The 16,082-nt window shown below is 38.6% G+C and overlaps 2 protein-coding genes across 5 annotated transcripts in view; one reads left to right on the plus strand and one right to left on the minus strand.

Annotated features, from left to right (window-relative positions):
- Positions 1-3,977, plus strand: part of CRB1 (crumbs cell polarity complex component 1) — a 111,884-nt gene extending 107,907 nt beyond the window's left edge. For 2 of the 3 annotated variants that reach the window (XM_069862497.1, XM_069862500.1), the window contains one exon: positions 2,984-3,977. In XM_069862497.1, the coding sequence (XP_069718598.1) occupies positions 2,984-3,199 (216 nt within the window). In that variant the 3' untranslated portion in view covers positions 3,200-3,977. The remainder of the gene's footprint in view (positions 1-2,983) is intronic. The other variant, XM_069862498.1, reaches the window with a different exon arrangement.
- Positions 1-16,082, minus strand: part of LOC138723467 (coagulation factor XIII B chain-like) — a 206,790-nt gene that overhangs the window by 186,056 nt on the left and 4,652 nt on the right. The gene's annotated exons all lie outside the window — the stretch shown is intronic.

A 16,082-nucleotide genomic window follows, 5' to 3' on the forward strand; every position in this document is an offset into this window, starting at 1 on the left:
AAATATATAGCAGACTATGATATGAAGGTGAAAAGCGATGTTGTAGTGTGGTGGTCTAGTCAAGGAGCCATCAGCTGTACTTTGCTCATCACCCAGTGCCTTAGAACACCCACAGACTCACAGCCACGGACGATCTGCTACATAGCTGTGAACGCTGAGATGATCAGCTACACTCATGAGCAGCCTCACAATGGTCAAAGGGGTCTGCTTTCTGAAACATCAGGGAGATTTATAGCCTATATCCATCTACAGGGGAAGCAACAGGCAAGGCCTTGCCAGAAGCCCCTGAGGCAGTGATATGGGACCTTAAATTCAAACTGCTTTTTTAAAGCCTGCTCCCTGCCGTTATGCCAAATACACAGTAGAGTCAGTAATAGAAAACCTCTTTTTCTGCTGTCACAGAGATACTGTTTCTAAAAATGCTGCTCAGTCTTTTTTCTAATTGGGACCATCAGTTACAATTATTTCAGTCTATCATCATCACCAAATGCTGCAATGAACAGACTCTGAGATGACAGGGGACAGAGCTTTTCAGAATTTCTTTTTCAGATCAGCCAGTTGATTTTCCAAATTAATTTAAGTGCTCAGCCATTAATTACTAAAGCAGCAGTTGACTTTGATGGGAGCAGACTGCAGAGCCTTCTGGCAACCTGTTTTCAGTTCAGCGCTACTGCTAAGGGGAGTACCTGTGTTGTAAACTTAGACAACAATCTGTGGGCTGATAAACCTGGGAACAGTACTTGAATGGCAGGGTTTTTTGGATCGATAGAATCCACTCAAAATGGTGACATAAAGGTAATAATTTTTTTCTCATGTAGAAATCACATGCAATAAAAACACAAAAATAAAGTTAGCTTATGTATCTGACCATGGTGAAAAAAACAGTTCTCTGGACTATAATCAGTGGGATAACTTGTTTTTACACACTAGCTCAAGAGCAGGTGTTCTGTCCAACACAGATACAGGCAATGTGGGCAATTTTCAGTAGTTGTTTTCAAGTTCAAGTTACTGGTTGAACCAAACCAAATTTCACGTACCAGAGACTAGGCAACCCCATCCATTGCCTATGGTAATGAATTCTTTTCACAAATGTCCTGTTCAACCCTAGGAGCAGAGTTAACTTAGACTATAATAGTCCTTAGTTTCCCAGAGCAGACAATGAAAATAAAAGACAGGTTCTGAGAATAAAAATTACACCAAAAATTTGCAGCCCCTCTGAGACAAGCTATATGTTAGGTCATACAGCTAACACAGTACAGAGAAAAAAATAAGGTCTCAAATATGTCTGTAACACCATCTAAAGATGAAATGACCTTCCCAATCCAATGCAATTTAATAGATCAAAATGTTTTTGTCACCTTGTTTTAGGATTGGAGTCACGTGTTCTGCCACCTACATTAGATTATGTCTATTGGAATATTTTTTTAAAAAATATAGGAACCATATATTTAGGTTCAAGGACAGTGGAAAATATCCCAGCTGGTCATGCATGCCCTGGAGAGAATCCCTGAGCCAAATTTGTGTTTATTATTATAGTAGGACCTTCTACATTAACATGGAGGTGGAGAAAAGAAAAAAAAATTTAAAAAAAAGGAAGGACTGTTTTAACATTTCCAATCTAGCATTGCTGTTCTTCTGCTAAGCCATGAGTCCAAGCAATGTACACACAGCAACGGCATCTGCTTACAGTATCATCACTTTATGCAAAATCATCATCATTCTCAGGACTGTAATTGTACTTCCTTAGAAATGACAAGTAAGTAGGTCACTAAAATATCCTGCAACATGCAATATCTGACTAGGATGTGGGCTTTGACCTGCTATTTTCCATTTCTAAATATTTTGGGATTTCAAAGTTCAGCCTCAAGCACACATTCATCTATGGCCGTTCAGTTGTCACTTGTAATGCAAATCAAAAGATGATGGATGGCAGAATCTGCCCAGAAGTTCAATTCTTGCTGGGGTCATTCTGTCCGTAGTGACCACTTTTCCACAGTAACCACATCACCTCATTGGCTTACCTCATCATCAGCATTTTTTTACATATTAAAGCACATATGTAGATGTGTATAAAACATTCATCTACCAGCTATAAAATTTCCCTGGTCTAAAGCTTTTCAGCTGGCAGATTTGTTTATGCGCACTGTGTCTTCTGACATTATCACATTTCCCACTGCCATTTGAAAACAGACAAAAAAAATCAGAGCATCCTTACATTCATTCTGTACTGCATGGCCTGTGTTTCTGTAGATGAAGCTACAAAGCCTGCGTGTAGAAGAGCTGGATGAATGTTTTAAAACATATTTGTGAAAATATACTGATTAATTTCTCACTGAATAGATTTAGGTTGCACTCTTGTGCAGCCTCTATAAACTTATTTCATACAAACATGCTGGCAGAAAAGTTTACTGCCAGGAATGCCTGTAGAAATAGTACATTTTACAAAAATGTTTATAGTAAGCAAATTTTCTCTAAATAAGTAGTCACATAAATTTGACTTCTCCAGCAAGAGAAACAGAAATGTGACTGAATATGTATCCAGTCAAATAGCTCATGTTTAACTTGCAGTAGCAAAGACTAGCGATAACATGTTCAGAACCAAACTAGGGATAATGAATTATTTTTAAAGTGATTAAACAAATAAGTGCTGAATTATTACTACAGTCCGTAGACCTATTAACTCACAGGTTATTTTTAAGCAGAAAGGAAGCCATCAAACAAAATAGAACATTAAGTGAAATTCATCCAGCTCTGTCTTTTATATTAAATATCCAGCATGGTGTGTGTAATCTTCTGAGGAGTCCTAAGAAGAAAATCTGGAGGGGCTACTGTACTTCACTACCAATAAATGGTGCTTCATCAGTAGCTCAACTATGCAAAGCCCTATCCGTAGAATGGTTTTATTTTTCCTTCCATGGTACCTCAAGTGTGTTTCAGTATTCTCTTAACATGAATTATATTGCAATTATTTCAATCCTTCCAGTTGACAACTGACTTGATCTCGAACCTATTCACCTCCATTGGCTCAGTAACGCTGGCCTTGTTATTGATCCTCTTCTTGGCAGTTGTGGTTTCCTTCATCGCTGCCAATAAACGAGCGACTCAAGGGACCTACAGCCCCAGCCGGCAAGAGAAGGAAGGATCCCGGGTAGAGATGTGGAATATGGTGCGGCCACCACCAATGGAAAGACTGATTTAGAAGAAAGCTCTCCTCTGTCCTGGAAGATGGCTGAAAGGGGACAGTGTACATATGTTAGATATATGAATTTTCATTGTGATACAAGGAATACTCATTATAAAAATTACAATGACTTTGGGCTTTGACTACTTAACTTTCAAGTTCAAAAACATTAAAATTCTCTTAGCATTTAAGTGAACCAATGCCATTTATCATTGGTTTGGACCAGCCTCTCCAAGGACAATTTTTATTTGCACTGGGAACTGCAGCCTTGCTAATCAGCAGTGGGCGTTACAGACAGCAAAGGCCCCTGGGATACAAGTGCCTGTCTTGGATGCAGCATGAATAACAGCTTCTCCTTTTTGTTCCTTCGACTGCTTAGCCATCACTGCTACAGAAAATGATGTGGACAAATCAAATAAGCCTGTACAATAAAGACACTGTAATTCTGATATCTGATTTAGTACTAGAGCTGTGTCTCAGAGTGTTTACTTTCATCTTTTAATCAGGGATTATAAGGAAGCTCTGCAAAAACTCTCCAAAATAAATGCTTCATATTTAATTGGTTTTCTTTCCTCCAGTTCTCTCATTTTACCTGCTGCCCCTCCATGTCCTACTGAGAAGCATTTCAGTTTCCACAGAAGTATATTATTTCTCTGAGTATAAAAGGCTGTACCAAAATATGTGGTAGGCACAATCTGACCTCTTAGGAGACATAGAATCTAAACTTCCTGAACAAATTCTGTGCATCCACACTGCTGTCATTTTCTTATTACAATATTACCTGATGATCCATTTTCTCACATTGCAAACATAAATTGGCTGCCCAAAGGCACAAAAACATTTCTGAAAGCTCATGGAGAATATCAGGAAATAGGTAGAAGTGGCCTGCAGGTAAAGCTCCAGCTTGGAAATAATTATGACAGGCTTAGTGCTTCTCGTGGAACTCAGACTTCTCATGTGATCATGGGAAAATAAATTTTTATGGCTCAATTTTCCTCTCTTAAAACATGGATAATCCCATTTACCTGCCTCATAAACCTCAGCAGCAAAAGGATTGCAACTGTTTATTGAAAAAGAAACAAATGCATAAAATGTAATGGAATAATAGAAAAAGTTCAGGAGAATTCTTATAATGGAATAGACATTTGAAAATCTAAGAGAGACGTAATGATCATTATTGTGGTAGGAAAGAATGTGCAAACATACGCCCAGGTCAGAGGTTTTTTTTTTTAAATGCAGAGAAAAATTTCAGCAGTAATTCATTCCATTAATTTTCATATGTAGTCCAGAAATTATAGCATAAACAATACTCCCACAAAAAGTGAACCTACTAAAAAAAAAGACGCAATGGAGTGAAAAGTCCATTATGGTGTTTCTTTCCTCCTGCAATTCAGCTTATATGCTCTTGCAGTCACAAAATAAAAGAGCTATACATATCAAAACCTAGCTGCTTATTCCAGGAGTTGCATAATAGAGTATGTACACTCAGTATCCAAGAGCTTAAGTCATCTTTTTAGTTAATGATCAATTCATAATTCATTTTGAATGAACCCCTTAAAGGATTAGTGAAGATCAATGTCATTTCCATTTATTTTTGTATCAGATGATCAGCAGTAACTAAGATAGTAAGCACATTCTGGATTTTCTGCAGTCCTCACCAATACCTTTCAAAGCAAGTCACTATGGAAAATGTGAGGGGATGGGAGGATTCAAGCAGAGTTATAAGGGTAGAACGTAGTCACAGCAAAAATTCATAACAGATTTTATTCTAGCCCAATTGACAGTTTATTATTTTGAATGCAATAGTTGTTGTACAGCTGCAGTCTAAATCCTAAGAGTTCAAACGGCAGGAAAGAATATAAAAGTAAGTTACCAAAAATACAATGGGATGTAAGAGATAGCAGAGATCCAGGGTTGATTTGTTCAAATCATGGCGTTATGTAATTACAGATGTAACAGCTTTTAATTGAAATTCTTGGTTCAGCGCGGTGTTCATCCTGAGACACTGCTAATAGAGAATAACATAATAATAATTTTCATAACAGAGAATGCCATAAAGTTTGTCAGGTGAGATAATTTCTAGAAAGATACATGAATATTGGAAAAAAATAAGAAATTGGCTCAAAGAGTGTACAGTTTGAAGTAGGGAAACAATGAACAAGACAGCAAAGAACAGCATGTGATGATGAGAGTCCACAAGTGAAGCATAAGTGACTTGTGCAGATTCTTACTACACATATTGATTCAGCCTCACCCAAGAAAAGCTGCGAGAGACCCAAAGGCAAGGCCACCTATGCCTAGAAAGTGGCAAAGCAGGCAAAGACACAGGAACCTGTGATGACAAGAGGGCAAGCAATAAGTAAGTGGAGAAGAGCTGCAAGATGGGAAGCACTTGGAGCCAGAGAAGTCTGAAAGCCAGGGGCCACCTAGAAGCACAAATTGGGCACAAATAGCAATGTAGTAAAGCGGATGCAAAGAAGATGCATCCGTGCATTTGGTTTGTGCTTTTGGATTTCAGATTAATGAGCTAAAAGGAGAAATAAAACTGATAGAGATCTCAGTGAACAGCAGAAATGGAGAAATTAAGTAATTTCAGAAATAGCAGTAGAATGGTTATAATAAAGATCTAACTTTGAACCTCACTTGGAAGTTTTTGAGTAGGAGGCTGGACTACATGACATCAGCAGGTCCTTTCTAGACTAAACTATTATATGATTCAAAGAACAGGGACAAATGAGAACGTGCAGCTGAAGATGGAGGCAGTCTGCATGGAGAACTAACTTGAAGAAAAGCATTATTGTTCATGGTGAAAGATGGAGCAAGAACAAGGAAGTGGCTGGAAACTAATTCTGCTCTTCTCAGTGGTTTGACTGTCTGGATGAAATTTTGGAGGCAGCAGAAACACAATCTGTACGGAGGTAATAAAATATTTGATAAAGTGTTGCCACAAAGAGAATCTAGGACTGAACAAGATACCCAGGTACGCAAACAGAGGAAGGAAGAAGCAGAGAAGATGAAGAGTTTTCATACAGACCAAAGAGAGCTCTGGAGGAATATGCTCCTAATGAATTAAAAAGAGAGCCATAAAAACAAAACAAAGGGAAAACCTCATAGTGAAATATGAGTGTGGTTTGTAGCAGGTAAGTCAAGGAGACAGAAGGCAGAGGGAAAAGCTTTACAGTAAAATTAGTGTAAGCTGTTATTGCTGTCAGTCTCAGTGGAGAAGAAATGATAAAAACAAGTGGTGAAAATCCATGCGTAAGTGACTGAAGAAAAGGAAATGAAAGTGGATGGCACTTGAGGAAGGCAGAGGCAAAATCTGGATTGCAGCGAGGGTGAAGCTGGGCTTTCTTAGCAGTGAGGCCATAGGAATGGGAGAGAGGACAATGGTGAACCAGGAATTACCTACTGAAGCAGATCTGTGTCAGGGAACTTAAAGGGAGCATGTTTTATTGCAAAGGGGGATTAAGATAGGAACTATTCAAAACTCTATTTACAATCTTATAAGAAACAAATATGAAAAGGCCCCAAAGGCACAAATGTTAATTCTAAATACACTTCCAGAAAAGCTTAATTAACAAAGCAACAACCAAAGAAAGCAAGAAGGCTGAGCTGGAAAAGCTCAATGGCAGCCTGGAGAAGCACAAAACATCCCAAAGCCATCACTACATTAACATGTTACAGTGATGGTGAAACATGCAGTTAAGAAGACTGACCCTTCTGGGCTGTATCTCAACCAGGGAACAACAGTTAAAACAAAAGCGAATACATTATAAAGAGTGTCTAACACGATTTTTGCTGAAATTTAAACCACAGATTAAGATTGATATGGCAGACATCAAGCTTTTACTGCTTCTCAGCCTAGGGGTATCATGAAATACATATAGAATCACAGACATTCTGGGAGGAGCAATAACATCCAAAAGCTGTGGGAAGTGTTTGTGCTGCTGTAACAAAAAGACACCAAGATTGGCTTCTAGTTTTCTGAAAAAGCACTGATAGCCTCCATTAATATAGAGGTGTATTCATGCAAAAGACATAGGATATTCGAAATTACATTTGTTTAATCTATCTCACTATTTGACTCAAAAGCTGAAAGTGAAATAATGTATTCATTATTGCTTGCAACCTATCCATTAGAGAAACAAATGCACAATATGTTCCCAAACCTTACACATTTAAACTTTCTCTTCACATCTAACAGCCTTCTACAAAGAAAGCAAAGGTGCTAAGTTAGAGCACATGATATGCTCTGCACAAAATCCTTCTGAAAATACTCAGAGGTGGGGCAAAGATGAAGTAACTTACTCCCTTTCATAGTACATTCCCTTTTCCCTTGGAAAGAGGTGACAATCAGCCTATGAAACAGCAAGTATCTTCAGGGTCACAGGAATATTTATATTAGGCAGAGGACAAATATTGCAGCTAGAATTTGGCCAGTTCAAAATGATCGTAGTGCATCACTGCATTATGTGCATTTCCATTTTATGTAGAATTAACTGTTCCTTCTCTGCTCAGATGGCATATTCATATTACTATTTTGCTGTGTACAGGATCAAAATGACCAATAAATATGGATTATATTGAGTCGCATGCAACCTATATTTTTTGCTTTATGGGAGTATTTCATCATACATTTGCAAAGGAACTTATCCCCAGGCCAGAACTATATTTGCAGTTTAAAAAGTAAAATTTGCCAATTGGAATCAAGTGATCAAGAAACTTTTTTGATACTTGGAAAGGAGATGAATGTACTTTGTGCTATGGTTGAGGGTGCCAGTCCCAGCATTGCAATCTGCACCATCCTCTGACGACATCCACAGCGACCATTTGTCCTGTGTCCATCACAGGGAAGTGTTTTGTGCCGAGTCTCAAGGTGGTATGAATCAATACAATTTCACTGGACCTAGTTTAGACAAGCTGAGAATCTCATGCTCTGATTTTTAAATAACTGCTGACTTTCCAGCACTATGGATGAGCACAGCAGAAAAATGTCAAATCAGTGAGAATTTTCTTCACTTAATGTGAGTCCCATTTTCACAAGGGACTTTATGCTCACCTCAACTGTTCTCTGTTACTTTTTGATAAAACTCAATAATCCCAGAAACCAATAAGTCCTATTGTCCCAAAGGCATCAGCTACCTTTAAATGAAAGGGGAGGAATTCAGCTGTACCGATGCTTGCAGTTGCTCTGCAAGTTCCCCTCCCACCCAGCTGGCCACGGCTGCATTCCCCACGACACCTCCAAGTAAGACAGATTTACGACAAACAAAACACTGTTCCTTCACTTTCACTTCACTTTGAACAATGTCCAGCCCTGCCCCTATGGCCATTTAGCAGCTGAGTCCCGAAATCCAAGTTTGTCAAGGGGACTTGTGTGGAAATTTCACTGCTTAAATCAGTAGTACCTTTAAGAGGTACCCCTAGCCCTAAGGAACATTTGAAAAAAACAGGAAACTCATTCTTTGCCATTATTTTAGTAAGTGGATGCTGTAAGACCTTGTTCTCCCAAGTAATTAATGCTGATGATCATGATCTGACCCTGTGGGTTTTAAATAGAAAACAACGCTTTTCTGTGTTCTCTAGAAGATGAATACCACCACCAGGGGTTTGCTTCAGTATTCTGCAAGATATCTCAAGAATTCTTATTTTTTTCAACAAAATATGATTTTCTTTCCTCTTCAGCACTGGTGAGTGATTCAAAATCTTGATACTACAGGACTTACTGCTATGAGGCCACACTAGCTTTCCAGTTGTGACAAGCCAGACGACCTCTCAGATGGGGAATCCTCTCCCTTCTGAAGTCTCAAAAACTTGTGCCTCCCATTTATTGAGGAAGCAAGAAAGCCTCTGCCTCATCCAGCTTTCTGGTCAGTGAGGAGCTAAGCTACAGCTACAGCTTATTGCCGTTGTCTGTGTCTGAAGTCTGGTTAGTGATCATTGTTCAAACAGATGCTAACTAATACAAAACACCATCTAAATTATGATATCTAAAGAACAACATCAATACACTTTTTTAAGGCCATAATAAATAAAGGCCTGGAGCAGAAAGCTTGTTTCCAGATAAGAGACAGCTAAGTCTTTTTCCCAGCCAAAAATGTATGAACTATGTTTTATTTAACATAAGCCCCAAGCCTCCTGCAAGTCTTTCTGCAGGACAAACCCTTACACATGTAATGTCACATAACGTCAGGAATCACAGACCAGAGGATTTTGTCCAAGTTCCTTTTCCTGTGCCATTTAGTCGCCTCTCAGCTAAAGAACTAGCATCCCTGAAAACAATTCAGAAAAAGAGCATCAGATTCAATGTTGCAAGTCAATAAAGTTGAACAGCAAGTATCTGACAACACTGAAATTTTGCCTACTGCAAAACGTTACAGCTGAATGAATGGATGGGGCTTTCATGCCCCACTGAAGCACACACAGGCTTCAAACTACTGGCATATGTCAAGATGCTGCAAAACCTGACATTTATAAAAGATACATCTTGTGTGTATTTATTGGGAGCAGAGTAAGGTCTTGTTTAAACTGTACACGTGAATTGGATGTGGAGAGCTGGCAATACCCTGTGCCTCACAGTAAAAGCATGTTTTAACCTAAACTCCTCCATCTATAATGCATGCCACAAGGTGTGAAGACCTCTTGCCATTGAAAAGCCAGAGTATAAATTATGAATCAAGGCATAGGTGGAATCCTGAAGGCCAAACAGAGTTCTCAGTTCAATAGTGATATTTCTAGGTTTAGGTTTTCTTTCAAATGATATTTATGGAATAAAAATGTATTGGAGATTTTATATTGTAAGCTATTTGAGCAAATTTGTTATATTTTGACTTCTTTTCACAAAAGCTACTTTTACTTTCTGCTGTTATCAGGCTGTGATTTTTCTTTTCCCAAAATAATTTGGCAAAGCAATTACATTTCCAGCAATTCATCTGACGTCATCAAACCCTGGTGAGACTGACATGTCCAAATCATGACTTTATATCACATTTTTTGATCACAGAAAAATGACACAGCCCTTCATCTGGTTTTATACTCTTCATGGCACTGTTAAAGCATGACATTTTTCTCAGCTCAATATTGTGTATGACCTTTCAGATTTACCCTGTAGTTTCAGCAAAAGTGCAATTTTCATTGGCATGTATTGTAATAACTAGTGATGACAAAAATGTACGTTTCCAATTTAAACTCACCTAGTTTCACTTGGCACCTGTGCTAAACTTTACTTGGCAGTCGAAATTCAGACACAGTGACAGCAATGTAGGCACTGGAGGAGCGAGAGCAAACCAAAAGGGCAGGCTTTGCACAGCAATGCTAATTATCTGTGACTGTTGGGTCTGTGAGCCTTTTTCACCTGTACCAACAGCTATGTGCACTGCAGCGTGTTTGCAGTGTACAAGTAGTCATAGCACAGGGCAGCCTCGGGTTAAATAGCTGCTTTCTGTCCCACAAAATAAACAACTTAATGTCATCCAGGCAGCTAGTAGGAGGTATTAACCTCCTACTAGAATTAAGAATTTCAGGTGTTATCCCTAAGTAATTTCACAGTCTTTAGGCAGATTAGAAACACATAAGTCTGCAGGGAAGATGTGTGGGGTATTTCCATATGGGTTTGGTCCAAGTATAAAACAGCTTCAAGAATTAAATGCAGGTTTAGCTGCTTCTAATCATACCCTCAGCAAGTAGGTACACAGTGTCCGAATGGCAAGCTGCAGACATCCAGCACTGACAGGGCACCCTGCCTCACTGCAGCCAGGTTGGGGGCAGCCCAGAGCTGAGGCATTATTTTGGAGTAAAAACCACAAGGCTTTCCTTTCAGGCTTCCTACAGCACTGCTGTTTGAAAATCATTCCAAGTCTTGAATGCAATAACCAAGAAAGATCCATAGCAGTCACCTTGACTCAGACCCCAACAACAGAGCAGCAGAAAAGCAAACCAGAGGAGCACACTGATGCTCCACTTGCCTTCCTTGGTTCCCACAGCACACTCTCAAGTATCAGTGACCCAAGCTCTTCCAGAGATTTAAATTTTCCTTTGGGCACACCATTATGTCAGTGAGCATTGTTTAAAGTAAAGCAGCAGGTTGAGACTTTCCTTGTTAATTGTATAAAACCTCCATATCCAGTTGAACTAAGCACAATGTCCAGTATCTTACTGTTCTCTTTCAGAGGGATCTGTTCCAGGATCACAGAAAACTGTTAAATATGACCCCTAGGGAGAGGGAGGCTCTATCAGGTTTTTGCAAGAGAAGTGAGCCCAACAGAGAAGATGCAGATCTGTCTTTCAGAGGTGACCCAGTGCTGGCACAAGTGATTAAACCAGCTCGAGAAAAGATCATTTCAGTTCAAAACTGTGGGTAACAGTGACCACCAGGCAGAAAAATATGTGGCTGTGCACAAGACCTAGATGGACTAGATTAGTCTGTGCTTGTCACTCAGTCCTGGGATACATTTTGCTTGTGTAGCCCACCTGAGATGTAGAAATCATTTGTTAAATTTTCTGACATTGGGGAGAAAAGGAAGTAAGGATTAAAAAACGTATTATACATGTACTGCTCTGTTGACATTTAAAATGAGACAATGATGAGCATAAAAAAAAGGTTAAAAAAAATCCTGGGCTGGTAACCCAAAGGGCCAAAGACAAATCACAAAATAGGATGCAACTAATTAGGCTGAAATGCCAACGATGTTCAGTATATCGTTCAAAGTATCCGTGGTGTCAGAGTGCTACCATGACCCCCAGTTAGAATATGCCAAGGTGAAATGTAGAAAAGGACTAAATCAGATAAGTTAAATACAAATATTTTAAAATGACATTTTAATTTCTACCCCACCATTTTAACATTTTCAAAATCGTTAAATAAGCATGTCACCTATTCTCAGAGCAGGCCAAATGTCAGATGTTTGTATGTATTATTCAGCTGAACATTTTAAGTACATAATCTTTCCCACTGCTAAACAGGTGGAATGATATTAACAGGCTATTTTCTTGAAAGGAACAGTGAATAAAAAAACTGCTGATACTATTAAACAGTGTAGTACTGAGTGTGGAATCACTGCCAGTATGGAACTGAACAAAGGTCTGCAGGAAGGACAGGCCAGGGAGCAGGCAGCCAGAGTTTTCTGCTGTGTCTATGACTTCTAAAGCACATTTCAAATGCACTAGGACCCAGAGACTCAGAAATCATCCGCTACAAGTTAAATTAAGCCACCGATCTAAACTACATTAAAACTGGGCTCCAGACATTTTAAAATAAGTATATCAAGGCTGAAACCTGAGTCAATCATGATTTTGAATATTTGGCCTTTGAACAGTCCGGGCTGAGAAAAGCACCCTCTGCCCATCTTGAACACACAGAAACGTTCCTCTTCATCATTTAGGAAGAGTCTTAAGATAAATCAAATGAAGAGATTTTACACCAGGATAAAATACTCCCTTGGAAAATATTTCAGTTGAGCTATTCATGAAAAACAAACTCCTGTAGGCAAATGAGTCTCGTGTAAGCTCTACATGACAGAGTACATCTTTACTGAGTCTCATCCATGATACTGACTTAACAATGAAAACCAGATAACAGATCTAAACCAAAAAGGCTTTAACCAAATTTGATAGATTCTTTGTAGCCCACATTGCACCCTTCTTTTTCAGTGTTGCTGTGTGTTGGATATTGTGGCTGTTTTACTCCCCGTGTTTCAGTGACAATTATTTGAGGGAAGAAGCAGACCTGAAAAAATTGGGAGCCTGGTCCTCCTGGTCCTGCTGTGAAGTAGGCAGCCACAGGCGGGAAATGATACATGGCCCACAGCATATTCCAAATGTGCTTCCCAAACTTAGCTTTTAGTAGTACTTGTTTATGTTTCATACAGAATTTGTAACAGGATTGACAACCTCTGGGGTTGTGAAGCTTAAGAAGCTGCTAGCATTTTTTTCTGACTGATGAAAATCTGCAGACTGACTCCACTTTGCTTTATCTGAATACCAGCAAACCCAGAACATCACTTCAGGCATTGCTTAGGTTTTTTGTTATTGCTTGTCACATCAAATAAAAATCTAAATCCATGAATTTGATAAAGTTACTTTTCCTTTTGTGAGCATGAGGGTAACATACAGTGAGTTCTGGAAAGGGAATGAAATGCTTTGTCCATATTTCAGGCATGGCTGAAGCCGCACCATATAACGTATCTTGCAAAAGCAATACCCTCAGTTGCCTTTGAAGAACTACCAAGCGAGAAGCTACTAATGAATAGGAGCATTCATGACTTCTCCTAAACAAGTCCCCAACAAGACACTGCTTTGAGTTGCATTCTTCCCTCAAATGCCATGACTCTCGATATCATGCCAACTTGCATTCTCAGGGTGCTACCATGAGACTGGTGCACCAAACTCTTGTGAAATAATATTTCTGAGACACTTGGTATAGTTGTATCAACAGGAACAGAGCCCTGCTGTACCATCTGTGCAAAATCTGCCGACTTAGTTTAAACTTGTCTTATTACCTCTTTTTTGATCCTTTTGAAAGCATGTTGCAAGCGCACTCTCTGTGCACTGAGATAACAAACTAAGGAAGGTAGCAAAACTTAGCCTGGAAGAATTAATCTATTGTCTTCATACTTTCTTGTTCCTTCTGCAAAAATTAAAGGCTTTTACATTTTTATAACGTCTTCCATTGGCTCCTGATCTGGACCTATGACAAGAAAGTCATTGTCACAGCTATCTTTTTAACAGCTGAAAACATATGGGCTTGTCTATGGGCAAAATGAAGAAACTGCAAGATGTGCTAGGCTTAATCTGGCAGTAAAGATCCCTGTGCTACCAGTCTTCACAGCTTGTATTACTCAGCTAGCAACCATAAGCTAGTACAGGTCTAATAGTGAATGTTAGAAACAGACTCTCATTGCTTTGTAGGAATGCAATTTGTAATATTTTCATCAGTTGTGGATTATCAATACTGAAACCACAGTCCCTATGTATGGTCTGTTTGCATAAGATATAAAAATGCTTTTAATTTAGAAGAGTGATCATGAATCAGATTGTACTGCATAGCCATTTAATGTAAAAAACCTACCTGAATTGTAGTTAAACACTTGCATAAAATGACTCAGCAAAGCAACTTTATTAAAAAGCAAAGCCATACCTACTAACATATTCATGACACGTTACTATGCTATTTAGCCTGCCTAAGCTATAAATAAACCATACCTCCATCTTCATTCCCAATCACTACTGCAGCCAAGAGGTTCTTTCTGTATCAGCCTCTGCACACCAGTAAGAATAGGGAATGAAGGTAGGTCACCGGGCATGCCAGTGACCAACAGAGCCGTGCAGCCCAATCGTGCCACTGGCACAGGAGTGACTGGAGAGAGCGAGGAAGGTCGTGTGGGGCCAATACCTGGCTTGCATGCTCTCAGCAGCACAGAGTCTGACCCTGCTGTCGGATCTGATTACAGGTATTACAAGAGGTCAGGCATCCCTCTTCCCTCACTAGCAGCATCCTCAAGACCTCTGTGATACTTATACAACTTGGCTTAACAGTACAAAAATACTTGGAGATGTACTTTATTTTAATATCCAGTGTTATTGGTTCAAACCATAGCACCCACATGTTATTACTACTGTTATCTTCTGCATGCAGTTTTCCCTTTATATCTCAATTTCTTAATCTACAAATTGAGATAATATACCTACTTTTTTGGTAAGAACTAGAAGATCTATAGAGCAAAAGAAGCTGTTTAACAAATAGGCATGATTAGCTAAGATGTTTTAAAGGCAGCAAAATACTATTGGAATTACAAATGACATCACCATTTAACTTTTGTGCTGTATAAACAGTAATTAGTAAGAAAACACATTCAGCTTTCACTGTATTTGAGAAATTGAAATGATGATTCAATACAGAAAAACTTAACAATATAATAGAGTATCACTGTATTATTTTAACCTATATGCCTGCTAAGCATGAAAATACTATTCAGATCAACCCATCAAACAAGAACCTGCACAACCCCAGGAATTTTGATATTGTTATCTTTTATTTTATAATACAGTGTTGGGCACTTCATGGTAATGTGGAGTTCACAAAAAATTTCTACTGGCGCCACAAACTTGGAAGGAAAGAAAAACAAACCCAAACCACACCACACATCACAGTTCATTTACTTTATCTATACAGTGCACTACTGACAGTAGTCTAAGGTCTGAATTACACTTCTTGAGATGACTTTGAACAGTAGTCCAGAGGGTGCAAAAGCATGGAGTGAATTCTTAGATTTGGTTCTGGTTTTATCCAAGGTCAGTAACTAACTAAATCTTTAAAACTGTTAGGACAATGCTGGTTGGTTGGTTTTGGTTTTTTGTTTGTTTTTTTTTTAAATCTCCAAAATTATTAAAATTCTTAATAAAACCTGGACATTATCAGAAACTGTTTTGAACGGTCACTAAAAAAGTGTTCAAACAAAAAATGAGAAACACTGGGATACATAACACTGTTTTGTTCTGTGCTGAGGCATTTCTCATCGTATCTGATGCAGATCTAAAACCAACAAATTGTCAGTTAAACATATAAGCATTTCAAATTTCTCTTCCTCCTCAAAAATCATGAAATAACAGACGTGATGTGCTTGTGCATGAGCTGCACCAAGACTAGCTGTTCCACAGTGCTTTATTGCCTCATTCAAGTATATTAATTTAAAGAAGTTCTCAAGGGAAAATCAAAGGTTAAAACAAAATGTACATCAATATACAACGAAATTAATTTACAAAAAATAAAAAGGATACTGGCAACGTTAGTAGATATTTTAAGTAATGACTTACGATAATTAGGGATGTCACAAACTAAATTCTTAATACATAGGGTCATCACCATGAACTCTCGCTTCAATGCTGGCACTGAAAAGCAATGCTT

The sequence above is a fragment of the Phaenicophaeus curvirostris genome, chromosome 8 (assembly GCF_032191515.1).
Source record: "Phaenicophaeus curvirostris isolate KB17595 chromosome 8, BPBGC_Pcur_1.0, whole genome shotgun sequence".
NCBI lineage: Eukaryota > Metazoa > Chordata > Aves > Cuculiformes > Cuculidae > Phaenicophaeus > Phaenicophaeus curvirostris.